The 22,508-nt window shown below is 27.9% G+C and overlaps 6 protein-coding genes across 6 annotated transcripts, besides 4 other annotated features; 2 read left to right on the top strand and 4 right to left on the bottom strand.

Moving 5' to 3' along the window:
• Positions 1-1,232: 1,232 nt before the first annotated feature.
• Positions 1,233-1,269: a mobile genetic element.
• Positions 1,270-2,327: 1,058 nt separating this feature from the next.
• Positions 2,328-2,522: a mobile genetic element.
• Positions 2,523-2,802: 280 nt separating this feature from the next.
• TVAGG3_0754410 (uncharacterized protein) lies at positions 2,803-3,508 on the bottom strand (the record flags this gene model as incomplete). Its single annotated transcript, XM_001330815.1, has 1 exon — positions 3,003-3,251. The coding sequence occupies one exon, from the start codon at positions 3,249-3,251 to the stop codon at positions 3,003-3,005; it is 249 nt and encodes an 82-aa protein (XP_001330851.1).
• A 635-nt stretch (positions 3,509-4,143) lies between these two features.
• Positions 4,144-6,060, top strand: TVAGG3_0754400 (3'-tRNA processing endoribonuclease protein; the record flags this gene model as incomplete). The annotated part of the gene is made up of 1 exon (XM_001330813.2): positions 4,265-5,911. The coding sequence occupies one exon, from the start codon at positions 4,265-4,267 to the stop codon at positions 5,909-5,911; it is 1,647 nt and encodes a 548-aa protein (XP_001330849.2).
• A 1,498-nt stretch (positions 6,061-7,558) lies between these two features.
• TVAGG3_0754390 (3D domain-containing protein) lies at positions 7,559-8,069 on the top strand (the record flags this gene model as incomplete). Its single annotated transcript, XM_001330812.2, has 1 exon — positions 7,577-8,023. One exon carries the CDS (start codon positions 7,577-7,579, stop codon positions 8,021-8,023), a length of 447 nt encoding a protein of 148 aa, XP_001330848.1.
• Positions 8,070-8,332: 263 nt separating this feature from the next.
• On the bottom strand, positions 8,333-8,981 carry TVAGG3_0754380 (RNA polymerase II transcription regulator recruiting protein; the record flags this gene model as incomplete). Its single annotated transcript, XM_001330811.2, has 1 exon — positions 8,388-8,981. The coding sequence occupies one exon, from the start codon at positions 8,979-8,981 to the stop codon at positions 8,388-8,390; it is 594 nt and encodes a 197-aa protein (XP_001330847.1).
• A 2,015-nt stretch (positions 8,982-10,996) lies between these two features.
• On the bottom strand, positions 10,997-13,287 carry TVAGG3_0754370 (uncharacterized protein; the record flags this gene model as incomplete). Its single annotated transcript, XM_001330810.1, has 1 exon — positions 12,139-13,257. The coding sequence occupies one exon, from the start codon at positions 13,255-13,257 to the stop codon at positions 12,139-12,141; it is 1,119 nt and encodes a 372-aa protein (XP_001330846.1).
• A 752-nt stretch (positions 13,288-14,039) lies between these two features.
• Positions 14,040-16,597, bottom strand: TVAGG3_0754360 (uncharacterized protein; the record flags this gene model as incomplete). The annotated part of the gene is made up of 1 exon (XM_001330809.1): positions 14,050-16,455. One exon carries the CDS (start codon positions 16,453-16,455, stop codon positions 14,050-14,052), a length of 2,406 nt encoding a protein of 801 aa, XP_001330845.1.
• A 3,112-nt stretch (positions 16,598-19,709) lies between these two features.
• Positions 19,710-20,363: a mobile genetic element.
• A 134-nt stretch (positions 20,364-20,497) lies between these two features.
• Positions 20,498-21,338: a mobile genetic element.
• Positions 21,339-22,508: the final 1,170 nt, after the last annotated feature.

Genomic DNA, 22,508 nt, shown 5'->3' with positions numbered 1-22,508 from the left:
TTAATTTCTCATATTGGTAGATTTTTATGTTTTTATATTAACAATAACTCATGAAAAAGATCCGCTTATATAAGAGGAAACTCTCTATCAGAGGTGCTGAATTCATGCATTCGCATCTGATAGAGAGTCTCCTTTTATATAAGCGAATATAAAAGAATCTATTCTTTTTTGGAGCGTATTTTCAAATATTGAATACTTATGAAAAGTGTTTTTCCTAAAAATCTCAGAATATATTTACAATAGTAAAATAAATAAGATATTTAAATTTATTTTTAAATGCTTTTTTTTTATATGAGATTCTCAAAAGTTATATCAAAAGTCTGTTTTTTCTAAAATCTAATATCATAATCTATTTCTCATTTTAAGTACATCTTAATTCATTTTATTTTCTATATTTTTTCAATATTTTTGAGGGAATTGTGTTGCTTCCCCGACGATAAAATTGAGAGGTTTACACATTGACACTACTTAGCATGCAACAGCATGAGGTTCTGGTTCATACAGTTCAGTTCAATCATTAGAATAAAAATGAAATTAAAAAAAATGATTTTAATACATCTCTGCTTGAATTGATGCTTATGCTTTAAAAATTTACTTATTTATTGTCAATTGGATATGGCATTCCAAACGGGAACCGCGGTTGGTTACCATGGATTTCCGTCACCGGTCACATTTTAAAGATTTTTAAAGCCTTATAAAAATATGCTTTGTAAATCATTTTTTGTAAATCGGCAAAAATTTGGTAATTTTCTTCAACTAATAAATCTGCGAATAGCATTTATAATACAAGAACAATCTTTTAAAATGCGTTTGATTCATTTTTGTATAATTTCATATAGGCACATATATTCTTCCGGGACTTTCCGTGATTTTACCGTAAAATCATTAGTTTACACCAATTTTTCCGTATTTTGAATAGTTTACTGCACTTTTTCCGTAAAATTGAGTTACGGGAATCCGCAAAATTTCCGGACCTCATTTTTCATAGAATATAATAATAATATTTGATAAAAAGATATATTATTTATATTTTTGATTTTTGAATTACGGAAAAAGTGAATTGATAACTTGATTTTTTTATATGGTTAATTTTTCAAATGATATTATGAAGATCTAAAATATTAAAAGTAAAAAAATTGAATTACGGAAAAAGTGAGGTCAAAAGTGAAATAAATTTGCAGAACAATTTTCATTGAAATAAGCTTTATTTTTCATTATTAATAACAATGCTGTAATAAACAGAAATTCATCAAAAGTGACAGCTCTCAATTTTTTGACATTTGTAAATTCTAAATTGAATGAGAAAAATGAAATAATACTAAGCATAATACAATATTTAGATTTAATTATAATTAGGAAAAAGTTAGTTTTGAGAGTACTTTTCATAGGCATATAGAATGAAATCTTCTGAAAAATAATATCATATAAACTCATATTATTTTCTAATATATAACTATTTTATATAAAAATCAAATTCAATGATCTTAAAAGCGAAGGATAAACCTCAAAATTTACGAATATAATGAGTGGAAATATAATGCTTATCTATCATAAAACCATATGAAATATCAATTTTTGCTTTACGCCTAATTTTTGACGACAATTAGCAAAAAATGTTAAATGTTAACACTCAGTCCATTTGAATATGAAAAATAAAATTGACTTTGATTAAATGTTTTTATTTATCATGCAATTCTTCTTGCGACCAAAGATTTGAATAAAAGTTCAAAAAAAAAGATAGCTTAAAAAATAATATACGGTAGTGTTTACTAATAGATGAATAGTATATAAATTCTATTAAAATGGATTTGATCCAAAAAAATAATATAAAATTTGATCATAAATAAAATCGTTTTAAATTACTTCTTCATTTAAATTATAACAATTATTTTTGGTTTTATAGTTTTTAAAGCTCATGTGGTTTTTTAACCACAGAATACTTATGTGCTGTAGCAAGCTTGCAATCCAAAGCTCACGTTAGACAACAAGAGTCATGAAGTCTCATACTAAGGGATATCCAACATATATTTTAATAATCTAATGTTTGTGACAAATATTCAACATAAAATTAAGTTTTCGTTTCGTTACAAGGCATTCATACTTTGGAGATATCATATTTAATGTACAGAAAAGTTAATATTAAACAATACATGCTAAAGAATTAATAAATAAGATAATAAAATAAATTTATACGTAATTACTTTCATTTAATATGCTTTATGCTGTATAATATTGATTAAGAGGCATTAAAAGGTTCCATAATCTGCTTTTATAGGCAAGATTTTTGATAAAAATTTTAAATTTTGAAAAATGATGAGAAAGGAAAAAAAAGGTAAATGAGAGCAAGAGGAGGGAAAAAAAGAAAAAGAAAAGGAAGGGAAGGGAAAAATAAAAGAAAGAAGGACATATAAAAATTTAGATGCGCATTCTTAATGCCGAGGCGGCTTGCCGCCGAGGCGCGATTTTTTTAGGCCTCTACGGTAACCCGGCAATGTTTTTTTAAATCTTGTACAGCCCTACAATTGGAAAGTAATAAATTTTGATATTATAAAAATATTTCCAACTTATTAAATTTAAATTCAAGGGAAAATATCCAGAGATAAGTTTTAGGTCCTTGACAACCGTTATTCGTAATATTGCTAAAAAATTAAGATTTTATATAATTTTTAATAATAAATCACAGAAAAGTAATTATAATGAGAAAATATGTATTTATAAATCAAAAATCGTTCATTTATTAACTTGTTTGATAATGATAAATTGAAAAAAAAATCAAAAAAATATTATATCAAAAAAAAAAATCAGGAATTAAAAAAAACTAAGCCGAATGATGATCCTAAATGTAAATGCTTATTCTATAACTTTATTATTTTTCACGAATTCTGCAGAATTCGATATAGTCTTCAAGAATAAGTCGACATAAAAGAAAAATGAATGAAATTAGATAAAAAGAAAAAAAGTAGTAATGTAAAACAACAAAATTACTAACATTTATAAACAAATTAGGCACTATTAATTACAATAGGGATAGATCTCTTGTTGGTAGAAACAAGAGAGTTATTAGATGATGATTTAAAGAGGATAGCGACAGGATGTGTTGATGGAGAGACGAATGAACGTATTGTATTACAAGGACACGAAGGCCTGTTTAGTCGTTTTGCGATTTGGGCTGGATTAGAGGTAAATGTTTTGAGAAATGGCTTAGACTGTGTTGATTCGAAAGGAATTCGAGTAGTTGCTACACCTTCCATGATTTATAAATTCAATGAAATCCAACCGCAAATTTTCTCACAAAATATTTATCTTGACAAGTTGATTTATTAATGCATAAAGTATTTTCCTCCGGATTATAGGAAAACAAAACCGCTTACAGACTCACAAAACTATATACATTCAATTTTTGTCATGTTTTTTCATTATATAGAGTAGTTATCATTTCGTTCAGAGATATATTTTTAATTAAAAATTTTAGACTATTTTCTTTTAATCTTTCGCCTTCAAAAATCAATCTTGACATTTTTTCAAATGAGAAATTTTTACGCTCAAGTCTAAATTTTGCATAAATATCTTTCATATGCTAGATTCATCTTTTCTCCAAGCAATTCAATTTAGAAATTTTATCTGAATTCATTTTCAATATAAATTCTAAACACAATGCACCTTTATATATCAATTGAATTATAAACTAAAAAAATTCAAAACAATGTTTTTAATAATGTCACTTTTACGGCAACAAAAAATTTACAATGAGGTGAAAATTGGATTTCAATATACGTATTATAAATCACCCAGGGTATTCATTGCTTTATTAATGCCTTATTATTAATGCATAAATATTGTTGTTTTCGATTGAAAATTTCAATTTTTCCATTTTGTCTCATCATATGATATTGAGGTATGAGTCATTGACTCAGTGAAATCTTAGTTTTCAAATCTATACATATCTTATGTTGCTAGAAAAAAACATTTTGCATTTGCATCACCCACTAGATTGCATCACTATGTTTTTTGCTACTAAAATGAATCTCATAAGTGAATACATCAAGTGTTTTATTTCCCCAAAGAAAAAATGTTGATGAATTTTTTTGGTATATCATTTTTTTCTCCTATCAACATTAAAATTTTTTTATTTGGTTATTTTTTAATGAAGATAGAAATATGCTTTGCATGTCATCGAACGAGTGATACGAGCCCATCTTTCTTCATCCAATTTGATAATGGTTCATATATTTTTAATGTTCCAGACGGAACTCAGAGAGTTTTCATGGATCATAGATGGAAAGTATCAAAAATCAAAGCTGCCTTCATGACAAGTTTGGATGAAAATTCAACAGGTGGCTTTTTAGGCATGATTTTCACTATGCTTAGCTCTGAAAATTTTGTTGTTCCAAAATTAATTGGTCCAAAAGGTCTCAAGGAACAACTTCTCTGTGATTTTGCATATAAGGATACACCCGAATATTTGCCTGAAATATCTGATTTCTATTCTGATGAAAATCTAACTGTAAAAACTATTGAATTAACAGAAACAATTGCATTTGATATCCAATTAAGATCATATCCCGGAAAGTTTTTGCCTGATAAAGCTAAAAAACTTGGTGTCCCTCCTGGTCCTCTTTTCCGAAAATTAGCCAATGGGGAATCAATAACTTTAGATAATGGCACTGTTATTAATTCTTCTGATTGCATGACAGACTCATTGCCAGGTGATAATTTCTTAGTAATTGACGCGAGATCATTAAATGATCTTAAACTCATCAAAGATTTAACAAAATACAACTATGTTATTCACTTCACCAATAATGATTTGCTGACTAATCCAGAATACGTAGATTTCTTTTCAAAAGTCAAAACTAATTTTGCTTTTAACACAAATAATTCTGTTAGTTATCAGCAAATATATAACATTTACCAAGAGTGTGCCAAGCTACACCCAGATTTCTTAGCTCCTTTGACTTCTTCATCAAAATCCGAAGAAATTCCTAGTATTTATACAGTAATTTCCCAATCAGATGTATATAGATTGGCTCCTTTAGATAAGAAGAAACTTGAATTCGCTCCAAAGACTCAAGAAAACGAAGTTGAAGGAGAATATCCAAAATTTGAAACTTTTGGCGTCACTTTCCTTGGAACAGGAGCTAGACAACCATCAAGCATGAGGAATGTTACTGGTCTTATGCTTCATACTAAGTCAGGAGTCATTGCAATCGATCCTGGAGAAGATTATTATGGCCAACTCTGCAGAAAATACGGTAAAACTGTTACAGAACAGCTTCTTAAAGAGATTAAAATGGTATTTGTCACTCATATCCATGGAGATCATACTTTTGGAGTTCATAAATTATTATCTGAACGAAGTAAGTTAACAAATGAAGAAATAATTGTTCAGGCAGATCAAATTCTGATAGATGAGCTTAAATATTATGAAAAATACCAAAAGTTTTATGTAAATTACGTAAATAGAGATACAACAACCGTTACAGTTGGCAATAATGTTGTAACAAGTATTCCTGTTAATCATTGTCCAGGTTCGCATGCTATATTAGTTGAAATTGATGGAAAATACAGATTTTCATTCACTGGAGACAAAAATCAAGAAGATGAATACGTGAAAACAGTTGGAAAATGTGATTTATTAGTTCATGAAGCAACTTACGATGAAGACAAAGCAGATAAAGCTAAAGAAGTCTGTCATAGCACTGTAAAACAAGCGATTGCTGTTGGAAAAGAGTTGGGAGCAAAAACATGTTTAACACACATTTCTGGAAGATATTCTTGTGGAATTTCTGAGTCAGAAAAAGGCTCATTTTTCGTGTTTGACTATCTCTTCATTCCTTACGAAAGAGTTGATGAAGTTGAAGCAGTCTGCAAGGATATGATTGATCTGATGAATAAAAGCGAGGATAATTGATTTAAATAAACATTTAATTTGATTTTAATAAAAAAAAATTTTTATGAGATTTTTGCTTTGGAAATCATCTATAAGTCTAGAGCTATAATGGTTAAACCATTTGTATTCTGTGATTATGCATTTCGAGTGTAAAACTAGTTATATAGACTGAGAAAATTCCCAAAAAAACTAATTTATATAAACATATAGAGTTCACTCGAAAACCAATTCCTTTTTCACATAATTTATGCATGCTAAGGAATTCTGAAATAAAGGACCTAGAACTTTAGTAAATTTTATTCTAATGATCTATGTCTAATTTCATAAACATCAATTTCCTCAATCTATGAGATGAATGAGAAATAAGCTCAATCTTACCATCAAATTTTTCGAAAATATATTTTTTTCAAAGTAAATATTCGTATAAAATACTACTCAAAAAGGTGTTACTACGGAACAGATGATATGGTGAGTGTGTATAGGAAGTGCTTAAATAATAAAAAATAATTTTATTGATAAATAAAAGATATGTTGGTGAATTTCCTATTGCAAATTGCGCAAAGATCAATAAAGAAGGCAGTACTTCAATTTGAATCAGTGCTTATTTCATTACAACATGAACTAATGAAAAAAATTCATAAAAGCATTCGTTACAATAGTTAAAGGTTACAATAACGCTTTGTAGTAATAATACGAAGTTCTTTAGAGTGATCAGATCGGATAGTTTTTGACAATTACAATTGTCATTATTTATACTTTATTATGAAAGTATCCTAATTAATAAGGGCAATTAATATAAAATTGATCAGTTGTGATCGGAAATCCCGCTTTTTTTAATTTTTGAATTGATAAATCTTACTAATTAGAGTGATATAAACAATAAATCAGATTCACTGGCAGATAATAAATTCGTGTAATGTATTCAAAACTCAAATTTTGAGTTAAACCGCTTCTATTGTTAATTTTTGGCAGATTTGATTTTTTGACATCGCAATTTCTCCATATTTATTTGAAGAATTACGATTAAAAATTTGATCATTTTCTCGCTAAATAAGTAATAATGGACTCAAAGCATACTAAAATGAGATAAAAGGCATTCAATTATGAAATTATTCAAAAATAATATATAACAACTAGATTAGAAATCCTTTTAATGAATGTGTTTATATTAAATATTATATGATGATCAATATTTTTGGATTTTTGATTATATTTTTTTAAATTCTTTCACAATGAATGATCATTATAGATTATATATCTATACTGTAGAGTTCTCTCCAGCTGAATTACACTTTCGTCATGATTAAATAAGAAATTGAACATAATTTCTCAAAAACATTAAGTTAATTCCGTTTTTCGTGAAGGGAATTAATCAGCTCATTGAAATAAATTATAACTATGAGAGAACTACATTCAATCAAGTATCCTTATTGAATTTATTCAAAAAAAAAGGTTCACTCAAAAAAAAAGCCAATAACATCTTACGTAGTTGGAGAATATATTTTAAACAGTTTTATAGATCTGAGAATTTCAGATCTCAAATTTTTGAATAATTTGACTATTAGCATGAAAATACCAATCCAGAATAATAGAACAAAGCAGATATAATTTATTTGAAACGGTTATTGTAATTAGCTCAATCCAAATCAGATTTTATTTGAATCTGGCGGTTAATTGTCAGATACAATGTTGGGAATTTTCTTCTCTATTGCATCCTGCAGAAGCTTAAGGCATGCCAGAAAGATGAGAATGCCAAAGCAAGCTGTTCCATCTACAAATGGATGCTGGACTGACACGAACTACTACACCACAGGTTATTATCCAGACGATAGCCCAATGGAAGGCGGATATTTCGATTGCTTAGGAAACCCACTTAAGACACTCCAGATGTACATGGCAGGCAGTTCAAACTATGTCTCACTTGCCGTTGATAAAAGCATCATTCCACTTCGCTCCGTCGTTAACATCGATGGATACTACAGATACGGATCCCCAGTCGTCTTCTGGGCATGTGACGTTGGTGGTGCCATCAAGGGCAAGCACGTTGACATTTGCACTGCTAATGCTCGTGAGGCTAACAAGGTCACACACAGAGGTGTCACAATCCATGTCTGTGACAGAAGATACTTCTAAATTAACTTTTTAGTTAAATTAAAAAAAAAATAATAATTTTTTTTTTATTTGAAAACACGCCTTTAAAAAAAAGATAAATTTAATTCTCTGCTATTTTGCTTTCAGAATTTTGAAACAAAGCAATAATATCTACGATTAAATTTTAATAAAAAAAACATCCGCCTTTGCCTGAGGGATTATCAAATATGAAAAAGCTTTTATTGGGCATAGTGGAATTGAATTTTGCTGTAATGCTGGTGGGTGTACTTTGAATAATTTGATCGAAAATATTATTTTAATAAAAAATATGAATGGCAAATGTTACAAATTGGTTTTTATTACATAGAAATAATCATTTTAACAAGGTTTCAATCAAATAATATTTTTACAATAGTGAACGAGGTCTGTATACGTCATCACTATAGTAAATTAAATTAAAGAACCTTCTTGGTGTCTTCTCTTGAGAGCTGTTATCTAAGATGAGATCTGGTATCTTTAAGACAGCAATTTCATTCGAACTATCTTCTTCATTTTGTATTTTTTCCATTGGCGGGATTAATAATATGGGATTAATCTCTTTATCTTCTTCCTGCTTCTTAGGTGTTTGATTCGATTGTCCTCTCTTAGTTGGTTGAATGATATTTCTCAAGATCCATTTCCATCGATTTTTAATGGATATTGAACTTCTTCCCTTGAATGCACGAGTCATATATGACCACTTATTTCCTATCTGATTTTGCATTTTAATAAGTAATAAATCTTCTTCATTGGACCACGGTTTTCTGTTTATAGAAGGGGACAGGTTAGTAATCCATCTTTCCCTGTATTGATTGCCAGTACGACCAGGAAGCTTATTTGCAATTTCTGCCCAGGAAAAACTATATTGTCCTTGTACAGCATCAATGAGAATTTGATCTTCCTTCTCGGTCCATTTGCACTTCCTAATTCCTTTTTGGCAAAATGTTGGTTTGGAATCCATGATTAAAAATAAATTTTGAATCAGGAAGATCATGTAAAAATTATTGAAAATAATCATATTTTAGACAAAGTAAGCTGTATATATATGCTGCTATTTTGTGGATGCGTTTTTGAATAGTTTACGATCTGCCAAAGATCCGTCAGGGAGACTCTTTTTTCGAAATTTTGATTATATTTGTGAAAAATAACTAAAATATTTTTGGGCATTAGCTAATAACTCCTCTCTCAATTTTCTAAATTAACAATTTTCTCTCGTTTCTGATCCGACGATATAATCTTGTGATTAAAACTATATATTTGAAATCATTTTAGCTTAAATTTATTGAATCAGATTTCCTCTCAAAATTATGTTCGGATCAGATTTGAATTTTCTTGAATAAAATGATATACATAAGGTTGTATAACATGAAATGTAGATTGATAGTATTGAATACAAAAATTTTCAATGAAACTAAAAATTATATGGATATTGAAGTATGATCAGTTCATCACAGTCGAAATTGTAACTGGAAAACTTATCAAAAATGTATAATCGTGAATTGCAAAATTTGAAATTTAAATTTCTCTGCAAACAAAGTGCTTGATCATCTCAAATGTAGTATAGCGTGAGTGCCACATGGTTAAATAAAAAATACAAAAATGTTCTAAAAAATGTTGATATAATCAAAATTAGGAATAATCATTAAAATCGTTTGCGTAGCCAGCTACATGAGGTAATTCTGATATGTTAATTACATAATTGTTGCAATAAGAATAAAAATATAAATGATTAAATCAATGGTAAAAATTGATTTTACAGTTCACATAAGTCATAAAAAGGAATTTTAAATGTTTTAAAAACTAAAAGCCTTTTTTCAAAAAAAATATCAAGCAGTTAGCGCGAAACTTTAGATGTAATTCTACTGGGTCTTATGTTTATAATTTGAATAATTAAATTATGTCAGTTGAGAAAATGAATAAAAAAATTATCAATATTAGTTTAATAAATTTATTTGTACAAGAAGGTTGATATATGACTGGATGTAGCATAGTGATCTTCTATCTTAAAAGCTCAAAGAATCAGAAAGATATATCAATGATTGTGAATTCATTATTATATGGTTATTGATAATGTAATAATTGAAAAGAAAAAAATGTCTTGAATTATTCGAAATAAAGGAAAAGATTAATATGAATGGATTTATAAATTTGAGTAACGTAAAATCATTTATTATACTTTTGTTAAATCTCATTGAATAAATTTAGTTCAACAAATTGAAAATAATATTTGGAATTAAAATAGAGAGAAAGTGGATTGTTTCTTGATCTAATTAAAATTAATCTCTGATTTTTTGGATTCAATTTACTTTCTTAATTCTCGAAAATTATAAAAATTATTAAAATAATTTTTAAAAGAACATTAATTAACAACTAGTTTTGACAGATGTTCTCAAAAATATTAATTTTCAAAACACAATCGGAAAGTTTCGCTCTCAAAATATGTAACGATATAGTTTCAAAATCTTGGGTTAATTAAAATAGTTTTTTAAAAAAGTAATATTAGGAAAATACTTAAATAACTATCTTCGGCATAGACAATTTTGTAATAATTAATTAAAAATGAATTTAATTAATAAAATATGGATTAATAAATCATATGAATGATAATTGGTCACAGGAAATAAGTTTGTAATTGAAATTCAGAAAACTAATTTTTTGAATTTTCAACTATATTTTAATTGTTCTTATCTAGCATAGATGAAATCTTTGCGCTGCATAATTGATATTTTTCAATGCATATGCTTGCCGCTAAATTTGAATAAATTTTACTTCTATTTTTGATAATTATATAACCAAAGTGTAAAATTTAAAATGTAAAACGACTAACAATTAATATTATAAACACTTTCAATATTTTGAGAGTTTTTTCAAAAAATTTGCCACTAATTTTCCAAATACGATAACCCCGAAAGTTAACATTAGAAAATTCTTCCTTTGTTAAATTCAACGTGCCTTTCTCTTAAAAATTCACTGCTGTTCTACATAATTCATTTTTCATGGCTGAAACAAAAGCTCAAACGATTGATTCAAATGAGCGTAACAAGAGCCTTTCAAATCCAAAAGCGAATCTTGATATGACTCTTCCTTCATCTTATTTTGCCAACAATCCATATTTTTTTCAAGGTCAAAATACGACTTCCTCAGCTCAACCCAACAATTTGTTCATTTTGCCAAATTATAAAAATTCAAATAAAACCCAAAAACCTGCTCAATTAGAATTACCAGATTTCATATCCTTTTCTGTAAACTCTCTAGACTGGAACAAAATGAAAAGTCATATTCCTCATACGTTTGATATCCTCCAGCGAGGAAATCTCCCCTCAATTGTAATCAAAAAGAACCATGTTGTTTTAGAAACCATTGATTATTCGGAAATACTAGCTGCGTAACTATCCATATTATTGTTTTTGTTAACTACTTATTAAACATTTCATGAATCTATTTGAAAACTATTTTATTATATCTCTCAATTTCAAATATCTCAAATCGACAAAATTTCTTTGGAGAAATCCTTACGTTGCATTTGTATTTAATAATCATGCTTTGATTTCATTTTATTAATTTATTAATTTTTTTTATCCCTATTATTGATATATCTGTTTACAATACGTTATGGAGATGTATAATATCGATAAGTTATGGGGATATTGAAAATCGCAAGGCTTCAAACTGTAATTGTTGTTTTCAAATCCGAGCAATAGGAAGATATCTTATTATTCAAAGAAATCTTTCCAAAGGTTGCGATTTCAGAATGAAAAATAAAAATAAATTTATTGCTATTTAGTAGAATTAAGTCAACACAAATGAGGCGATCATTCTTTTATGTAAAAATCTTTAAAAATATGCAACCAATGTGTATTTCGCGTAGTCAATTGATTTCAAATGGTTAAATAACTCTAAAAACATTGCTCAAAAAAAAAATGAAATGAAGAGTAGAAACAAATTTGTTTAACTCCATAATTATATCAAACACTATGTTAATATCAACAAAGGCAACACATTTCTGCATTAGTATTTATCAACTTCAACGGACATTTCTGAAAATCTAAGAAAATGTTTTTGAAACTGCATAATCAATTGAAAGGTAGAGATATAATAGTTAACTTGATTCGGTTAATCTATTTAATCCTATTTTCAAGTTCTTTTATCTTATTTTTTGCATTTTCTATTTTTTGCTTCGTCTGGAACTTTGTTTTATAAAGCTGGGCGATTTTGTAAGTCAGGAGTCGCTTCTTCTGCTCGATTTGTTCTTCTAATTTTTTACAATTGTTTTGTTCTTTTAATAACTCTGTTTTTGAATCAATTGGCTTTGTAGACTTGATCTTAGCAAGTTTTTTAACTTGGTTCACTAAATTTTGGACGCTTACATTTTCATTAATTTGAATATTTTTATTAGTTTTTGGTAATGAAGATATAAACCTGTAATGATTGGATAATTCTTCGTAATTCTCCAAAAGTTGTTCTATTTCAAGTTCTGTTTGATGAGTTTCATTTTCTATAAAATCAATTTCATTTTGCATTGATTTTAGCTGTTCTTGAATATCTTCTGCATCATTTTCATCTATATATTGTATGTCTATTGGAATATCTTGAGGGTTCTCCTGGTATTTCATGCTCAATTGAAGATCTTCGATATTTTTATTTGTTTTTTCAATTTCGAGTTTTGCTTTTCGTATATCATTTATTAGTAGTAATGTTTCTGGGTCATCTGATTCTTTTGTCTGAAATTGTTGAATTGCTAAAGATGAAATTTTTGATTGCAAATTTTTGACGTAATTTGATTTAGCTTCGATCTTTTTATCTAGTTGATGTATTTTATCATAAGATTTTTCGATTTTTGAAGTATTATTGATTGCTCTTGTTGTATTTGTTTTAGTTTTATTAAAATCAATCTTTTTTGTTGTTGCAAATCCTTCATTTTTATGTTGTGTAACTATTAGTCTTCTATTGTTGCATTGTTCTTCCAATTTTTTGAATTCTTTTTCTAGATTTTCAATTATCTGCTTCTTTTCGTATAATTTTTCAACATGGGCTTGTCCCATAGCGGTAATATTATAATTTACGAAATTGTTCATATCTAATTCGACTGTTTTTTGAAGTTTTTGTTGATATTTTATATTTTGAGATTTTAATTTCTGAATTTCTGAACGTTTTGATGCTATTTGTTTCTGATATCCTTTAATAGTCAATTTGACTCTAGAAATTTCAGCAAAAACATCATTTGAATTAGGTTGCATTTCAATCAAAATAAAAATAAATAAAAAAAATTGATTTCAACAATTTAAAATTGGCTTTAGTTCCATGTGATAATTTTCAACGAGATACTAATTTTGTAGAAAATGAAGATAATACAATGAGATTCTCAACGAACGCCCCAACATGTAGGCACCATCTATTGAGAATCTCAAAATTTCAAAAAAAAAAGTTGATAATTTTTTCCATGAAAAATATCACCACTGTATGGTTTCCATGTAAAGCTACACTTGTAGTCTAGAGGAATTTGCCCACATGTATCAATACATTCAAAAAGGAACTAATAGGATTTGATGATATGGCGAGTTTTTTGTCAAAAAAATTGAGAGGATGAAGGAAAGTGTCAATAGGATCTGACTTTTTTGACACTCTCGAACTTATAAAGTTAATTTCATAGTGAGATAAAACACATTTTTCATTTTTGATTTATTATTTTATATGTGCATGTTATACCAAGTCATAATATATTGAGGCAGGAAACCCCCATCGCATCTAGGGATCAAAAGGAGATACCGACATTCTGATTTCATACTCATAAACTTTTGTTATATTAGGTAACTTATATTTGTGAAACTTTGATTAGAAGTTTTTAATGAGATCGAAAATTTTTTCAGCAAAACATATGGGGAAAGAAACGTTAATTTCTCGCTCAAATCAAGGATTTGAATGTCATGTCATAGGGGCGTCAAGGCAATCTTAAAATGGATCCTCTGAAAAAAGCTTTAAAAATATATCAATATACATTATTTTTTTAAATGATGCTTTTCAAAAAAGTATCAATATTGCATTGATGATCCTGTATTTCCAGCCTCATCAGTGAGTATTGACTGGAACATTGAAGGATCATCTTTCTTGAAAACTCTTCTTTTCATCAAAACTAAAACAACAATTAAAACTATAATAATTAATCCAACAACACTGAACAAAATGATCAGTGCTTTAATTAGCTGCTTCTGTTTCGTGTTACTTATCAATTGTGCACATGTTTGGTCATTATTATCAACAAATTTTGCAAAAACTTTCTTTGTTGACAAATTTAACTTAATTTGGTTTTTATATTTACTTGGGAAGCAAAAGAACTTAACAAAAGGATCTGTTCCTGTATTATATGTTGATAGATTTGAATCATCATAGTGAATATCAATAGAAATTGTTGAATTTGATTCAATTTTTTGTTGGATGTTCAAAAATGGAACAGAATTAGGTGTAATATCAAATATTATACTCTCTAAATCATAAATACTTGCTATGTCAGCATAAGAACCTTTCAAAACATTCAATTCCTTTGATTTTAGATTTGAATGGTTGTAAAGTAGAACTGTCATGAATTTCATGGTTTTAGATTCGAGATAAGAGTCTGGATTCACAAGGATGCTTGCGTGTGTGTTGATTCCAACTGTTTCTGCCTTGATTGTCGATGAAGAATTGATTCTTCCTCCTTCATAAAAAATTATTTCTTTTTGTTCAAAGTTCTGACCTTGATTAACAATGATTTTACCATAGGCATTCACTGTTTGTGCGATATTTGTGGCTACATTTGCGACAAATGTTGATTTTACGTCAACTTTTGAAATAAGTAGTTCAGAACCTTTTACAAACGAAACTTTACGTTCAGAGGAAGATGCAGATAGAACTGTATATGCAATTGCCTCGCCTTGAAGGTTTAATTCGCAGTTTGAATTCAAAATTAGTTCAAGATTGTTGTTAGTGCTTATAAAGGCCTGAAACGTGTCTGTTTCGATATAACTAGAAGTAAATGTTAATTTGTTTGCTGTAACCTTGATCTTTGCTGATTCAATTTGTGCAGAATTTATTTTCAAATAAAAATAGGAATTAACGGTTAATTTTTGGGCACGAATGTGATCAACGAGATTGCAGTTGCAGTAATCAAGTCCTATTTCGTTTACATGTAATACATTTGGAATAATTATTTTACAATTGCGAATAGTGATAGAACTGAAAGTATCGTCATCATCAATTGATATTGTGCATAGTTCTTGTGTAGATTTCTTTGCTGGAAGAATATTTATTCTTTTTGAACATTTTGTGAAATTATTGAAATAGAAAACATCTGATTTATCATTAGGTACAAGGTATATTGTAATCATGTTGTTTTCAAAGCCTAAAAGTGAATCCGGATTATTTTTCATATCAAATGAAGTCAAAATCTCTGTATTTTGAGGGCAAATGTCTTTGTATTGGCTGATATTAATATCCGTAGTAGGTAAATCCGATGAAACTACACAGAACTTTGTATTATCGACTTTTCTTGAAAGTTTCATAGGTTTTATTATGTGATTGATCATATTTCCGTATTCTTCTATTTGTGCATATCTTACAGCTGATCCATTAATCATTGCCGGAAGATATTTAAAGTTATATTTTATCGAAGAAGTTTTATTTGTCTGAATAACTCTTATAGGATCACCTCTTTCCAATGTCGCTATGTCTCCTCCATAGTTTATGTCGATATTTACGTTATTCATCTCAACTGCCTTAAAATGATAGAGTTTTGCTTGGGCAACATGTACAATCCATGTACTTTTATCTCCTCCGTTGATTATGTTTCCGTAAAATGCTGAGTAAATTGAATTTAATTTATAAATTGTAACTTTCGGACAATCGAAGATTATTGAAGTGCGAACCATGTAGGTATCATAGAAAATGGCTTTTCCGTTTGTTAAAGTGAATACACTATCACCAGTATCCATTGAAATCGATTTAAAAATTACTTTTGTATTTGGTTGCTTGCAATCAAATCTGTAATCGCAAATCGTATTCATTTGTCCTGAAAAAGTGATTGTAGGCTTCAGAATTGAAAAGTTTGTTTGCATATAGCGAGTACAGCTGATATCAAACGGAAATACTTCACTATCTATAATGTATTTTGTATGATTATGTTGGTTGATGCTAATTTTGACATTCGGTATATCCCATGTTTGATCAACGAAATGAACTGTTGATTGAGAATTTAAAATCAGATTGAATGTTAAATCATGGATAGTTTGGGATACATGCTTGCTACTAAATTCAATGTTAATGTTATTTGTAACATTGATGTCGATTTCATTACTAGATGATAAATGAAGTGAATAAATATATGATTTACGGTCTACATTAGATAAGAATTTGATTTCATCACCAATAAAACGTATTTGTAGATCACTTTTAATATTGTACATTTCGAAAATTGAATTTTTTATTATTTGTTTTGTTTCTGAAGTGGATTTTTTATCTAGAAAGGCTTGAAAGTCACATTTTTCGACCATTGGATTGATGTCGTCACATTTTGCAAGTTGAATCCACGAAAAAAGAAAGAAAAACATATTCATCGAAATTTTTACATCAACGATAAAAAGTTCTCCAAATTTAGAATCAAAAATGACATTGTAATTAAAATGGATTAGTCTTCATGGGCTTAATCGATAATAAAAAACGGATTTTGGCGTAAAAAACCAAAAAAAAATCAAGTGAACAACTTGGATTTCTGATGTTATCGAGATGATAAAAAGATATGATTCTTTATATCATTATGATTTATATGCAAAAAATTGTTTAATGTAGAAGTTATCAAGTTGTTTCAATCATTATGGTAAATTTTATAACTTTGCATTGATCAATCACTTCCTTATAAAGAATGATTAAACAACTAATAGTATTTGCTATGTTTTAATTCGTCCGTTGAAAGGATTATGAACAAGTCGACTACCAAACAGCTCAATCAATCTCCATTTAAGCAATTGTGTATAATTCTCTTTGAGAGGAAATTCTGTTTCTTTCCGACGATCGGATTTATATCAATAGACAATTAATTTTATTTATTTATTTTTCGCAATAACTTGGAAATTGTTTGCCAATCCATTAGCATCATGCTGTGTTCATAATAGGCAAATGTCAATTCAATTTATAGAAAATAATCGGAGAATTGAAAAATTGATAAAATGATATCGTAAATCCCATTCTGGAATAATTTATTTATTTGAAAAATATCTAGTAACAATGATTTAAATGTATCGAAATTTGTTGAGAAAAATGACATTTCTGAACATGAAAATTCATTGCCTTGGCTCCATTGGCTTTCATTGTAGTGAGAAAGGACATACGCCATGTTATATGATTCCAGAACTTGGTGTCGTTTTTGATGCCGGCATCCTGGATGCATATTTGCTTATGATAATTTCGTATATGATTATGAGGGAACAGCATGATACCATTTTTGTTCTCATTAAAATTATTACATTATCCTGTTGAATTAATAGCTCTGATAAATAAAATTTTATCTTTATTTAATATTAAAATCTTGAAATTTATCACTTTGAAATAAGCATTTTCATGTGTTTATTTTTTAGGAATAATCATCGTTATAGTAGAGACGAATATCACTAGCACCGTTTCCATACTGCTTTGGTATTTTATCTGGAATAACTGAATTAAAAGTTCCGTTATGAATTCCGATAAGTAAATAAAATTGTCTGCCTTCACGTAATGTTATATACCCAGAGACGTACCCTGCATTACTATTATTGATTTGTCCTGATCCCCAAAGCTCGAATTTGTATTCGCCTTTGGTGAGATATATTCTGTAGGGTGTGCAATCAAGCTTGCCTTTGCAAGGATTGAAAAATGTGTATATTTTTGTGTTATGTGTAGTAGCAATACTGACATTTTCAATCCCTTTTGATTCGTCAACAAGGTAATGGGAAATGGAATTTTCAGAGCGTGATCGGGATTGACACTTTCTCCATGCCTGAAGAATTTGATATATGAATATCCATTTAGTTTAATTTTTGGGAAACCAAGTTTCCATTCAAATGAGCTATCGAAATTTTCAAAATATTGAGCAATTTGAAAATTAACAAATTGATAAAAAGTTCATCTTTGATTGTTTAGTACAAGTAATTAGATGATGAATATTATTGTCTTTGATATTCAAAAATCAATATGAAAATTTCAAATAAGAAATATACATAAAAGAAATGGATAATTTAAGGGCTATTACTGGAAAAACAAATATGGAATTAACAAAGTTTAGATTAAAAAATTATAACAAGATAAAAACAGCAATTAGACCTAGATTTAAAGATTGAATAAGTCTGTTTTGATATGTCGGAATACATAAATGTTGGGCTAAACAAAAAGGACTAAATCCAGGAAAATTATACTTAAAAGGAAATTTTGTTCCAAAATTAAAAGATATATTATCCCAAGTATTGTCAACCTGTATTTCACGTACAATAGGGACCACTTGGCTGTTGTCATCATAGTGAATATTAACTACTTCAAAGGTATCATTATGTACAACGACAAATGTTTTATTTTCGATGCAAAGACCGACACCAATTGTCTCATTTGTTGGAAATGAGTGTTTTAGATGGAAATAATAATTTGTGCTATTCTGATGTAAAGATTCATCAGTGAATCTCCAAACATAATCATATACATAAAATGTCTTTTCTCCCTTAGGGGATACAAGTATTTGTGAAGAGCCTATTTTGAAACCAACAACGAAATTTCCTTTCCCAGAATAACTTTGAGCTTCAAAATATGGATTTCCTTTGCGAATAGGAGAAAAGCCAATAGAAATTCCATTATATCCAGTGATATTAACTGCTTCATTTTGATCAACTGAATTTCTTAAGTATGATGTAGAAACATCACAGCTTGGCAAAAACCTTTTAAATTTTGAGACTATGATCGGTGTCACTTTTTAATATTTTGTAATCAAACAAGCCTCAGTGGTGCCTTTCTGAAAATTGAATGATACTAATTAGAATTAAGATTTCTTTGTCTTATGTAATTATCGATATGCAAGATTGCTGTAGTCCACACGATTCTCTATGGTTTTTCGTAAGGTTCAATAAATTGATTGTTCAAATAGGATCCTATTTGGCATTTCAATAAGAATGGCTGGAGTATAATCGTTAATCAGTTGAAGAGTTGGAAAACATTTGAAAGTTCAAAATTTCAGAAATAAAATATTAACTCACTAGAGAAAAAGATATATGCAAATGAGGTGTAATTATAGCATAATAAGTTTATTGAAACTTATTTTATGCAAGAACATTTGAGTCAGTTAATTCTCAAAATGATATAATATGTCTCGAGAAATCAAGAGTGAATCTTTGAATACAAGCTAACAAGGAATTGATAAGTCTCTTAATATGGTTGAAAATACAATACTTTTGGTGAGATCAGATTTGTAAATGAAATATTTTGGATTTGATCGTAGAGGTATCGAGAGTTTATGTGAAATTAAATTAAAAAATAATAATAAAAGAATAAATAAATGTTGATAAAACCATCATAAGAAAATATTGAAATTAATGGGTTAAAAAGATGTTTTCTTTTATCAATGACTAATGGAGAAAACAGTGTGCTCATAATTGTGGTAAAATGAGAGACTTGGTGAAAATTTTACGAAATTATAATCGTTTAAGGGTGCACCCGTATGTACGTTTATTTGAGAGGAGGAGTATTATATTTTTGAAAGGGTGAAACATTATGAATATGTTAATTATATAATAATATGTATTATTATAAAAAAGAAAAAACAAAGCACGTTAAAATTTTTCTTGATTTTTTACAAAATCTACTTAGAATTATGCAAAATATGACTAAATAATTATAAATTTCAAGTTAAATTTTAATTTTGATAAATAATTTAAATTTCAAAATATCAAGTTCAGTTCGACTATGTATGTAGTAATTCCTCAATAAAGTGCCAAAACTCTATTAAAATATATGAACATTTTCAACATTTTAATGTTTTTATTTAAAAATTTGTTGGAATATGAGCTTCAAACAATTATTATGTAAATAAAAATAATTAAATATATGTATTTATTCGTATTACAACCGTAGTAAGTCGATTCTTCCTTTCTTCTACTGAGTTTTGAATTTGATTTCGAATTGTAAAGAGATTCAAAGGGAAAATACTAGCGGATAAAAACTACCTCCATGAAAGGGTCATAATGGAGTCAAGTTGTATTTTTTGATATTTTTTGCTTTTCGAGCCTAAATAGGTAGCCAAGATAATGCCTAAAAATAAGGTTCTAAATTCTGAAGTTTACATGATCCTCTCGTGTGCACCCTTAAGAAAAATAAATAAGGCAAGGATGAGTAGAATCAAATTAAAGATCTGATTTTAAAAAATAAAGCATAAAACAATTATAAGACATCCGAAAAAATTTTACATCAAATTCAATTCTATTCAATTTTGTTAATGTTATAGACCGAAAATAGATTTTTTCGGTTTTCTCTTCAAATAATTGAAAGAATGATACTATTATAGGTTTATTATATTATATAGCATATAATCATGCTATAGCCGAAAATTATAAGTTTTGAGAAGATTGAATATAACACAAATAAATTTGAATGTAAGTTAAATTGCTTGTTGTTTTTAATATCTATTTAATGAGAAATCCAATATTGCAAAATTCAAATTGAATGATTGAAAGAACAGAAAAAGTCATTCTTTTCAATTTCGAATATGTTTCATTGTATTTATAATTATATGGCAAATAAGATATTTAAACTTGATTTTTGAAGGAAAATTCACAAAATTGAATAAATTTAAATAATTTTTATTCAAAAATAAACTAGTTATTTGAGTTTAATACTAATTATCTATTCAAACTACAAAGTTTGTAATTTAAAATATTTTGTGAGATCAGATTGAATTAATTCAAGGTTCTTTTTAATTAATATTCATGACCATATTACGCATTTTCGAACATTCTAAACCAAATATATAAAAATGGGAGACGAATGTTAAATTTGCTAGACATGGGGGAGTTGTCTGCAAAGTTTTAGCTCTTATCTCTAACAAAAAATTAATTTTTAAAAAAAAGACCGAATACGTTTCACAGCGAGAAAAAAATAAAAGTCAAGATAGAATTTTCTAGACATAAAGAAGTTGTTTACCGAGTTTTAGCTCTTATCTCTAACAAAAAATTAATTTTTAAAAAAATGACCGAATACGTTTCACAGCGAGAAAAAAATAAAAGTCAAGATAGAATTTTCTAGACATAAAGAAGTTGTTTACCGAGTTTTAGCTCTTATCTCTAACATTAAATTAATTTTTAAAAAAATGACCGAATACGTTTCACAGCGAGAAAAAAATAAAAGTCAAGATAGAATTTTCTAGACATAAAGAAGTTGTTTACCGAGTTTTAGCTCTTATCTCTAACAAAAAATTAATTTTTAAAAAAATGACCGAATACGTTTCACAGCGAGAAAAAAATAAAAGTCAAGATAGAATTTTCTAGACATAAAGAAGTTGTTTACCGAGTTTTAGCTCTTATCTCTAACAAAAAATTAATTTTTAAAAAAAATGACCGAATACGTTTCACAGCGAGAAAAAAATAAAAGTCAAGATAGAATTTTCTAGACATAAAGAAGTTGTTTACCGAGTTTTAGCTCTTATCTCTAACAAAAAATTAATTTTTAAAAAAATGACCGAATACGTTTCACAGCGAGAAAAAAATAAAAGTCAAGATAGAATTTTCTAGACATAAAGAAGTTGTTTACCGAGTTTTAGCTCTTATCTCTAACAAAAAATTAATTTTTAAAAAAATGACCGAATACGTTTCACAGCGAGAAAAAAATAAAAGTCAAGATAGAATTTTCTAGACATAAAGAAGTTGTTTACCGAGTTTTAGCTCTTATCTCTAACAAAAAATTAATTTTTAAAAAAATGACCGAATACGTTTCACAGCGAGAAAAAAATAAAAGTCAAGATAGAATTTTCTAGACATAAAGAAGTTGTTTACCGAGTTTTAGCTCTTATCTCTAACAAAAAATTAATTTTTAAAAAAATGACCGAATACGTTTCACAGCGAGAAAAAAATAAAAGTCAAGATAGAATTTTCTAGACATAAAGAAGTTGTTTACCGAGTTTTAGCTCTTATCTCTAACAAAAAATTAATTTTTAAAAAAATGACCGAATACGTTTCACAGCGAGAAAAAAATAAAAGGCAAGATAGAATTTTCTAGACATAAAGAAGTTGTTTACCGAGTTTTAGCTCTTATCTCTAACAAAAAATTAATTTTTAAAAAAAAGACCGAATACGTTTCACAGCGAGAAAAAAATAAAAGTCAAGATAGAATTTTCTAGACATAAAGAAGTTGTTTACCGAGTTTTAGCTCTTATCTCTAACAAAAAATTAATTTTTAAAAAAATGACCGAATACGTTTCACAGCGAGAAAAAAATAAAAGTCAAGATAGAATTTT

This window comes from Trichomonas vaginalis, chromosome III (assembly GCF_026262505.1).
Source record: "Trichomonas vaginalis G3 chromosome III, whole genome shotgun sequence".
Taxonomy (NCBI): domain Eukaryota; phylum Parabasalia; order Trichomonadida; family Trichomonadidae; genus Trichomonas; species Trichomonas vaginalis.
Note: the sequence above shows the minus strand (reverse complement) of the source record. Positions and strands in the feature narration are given on the sequence as shown.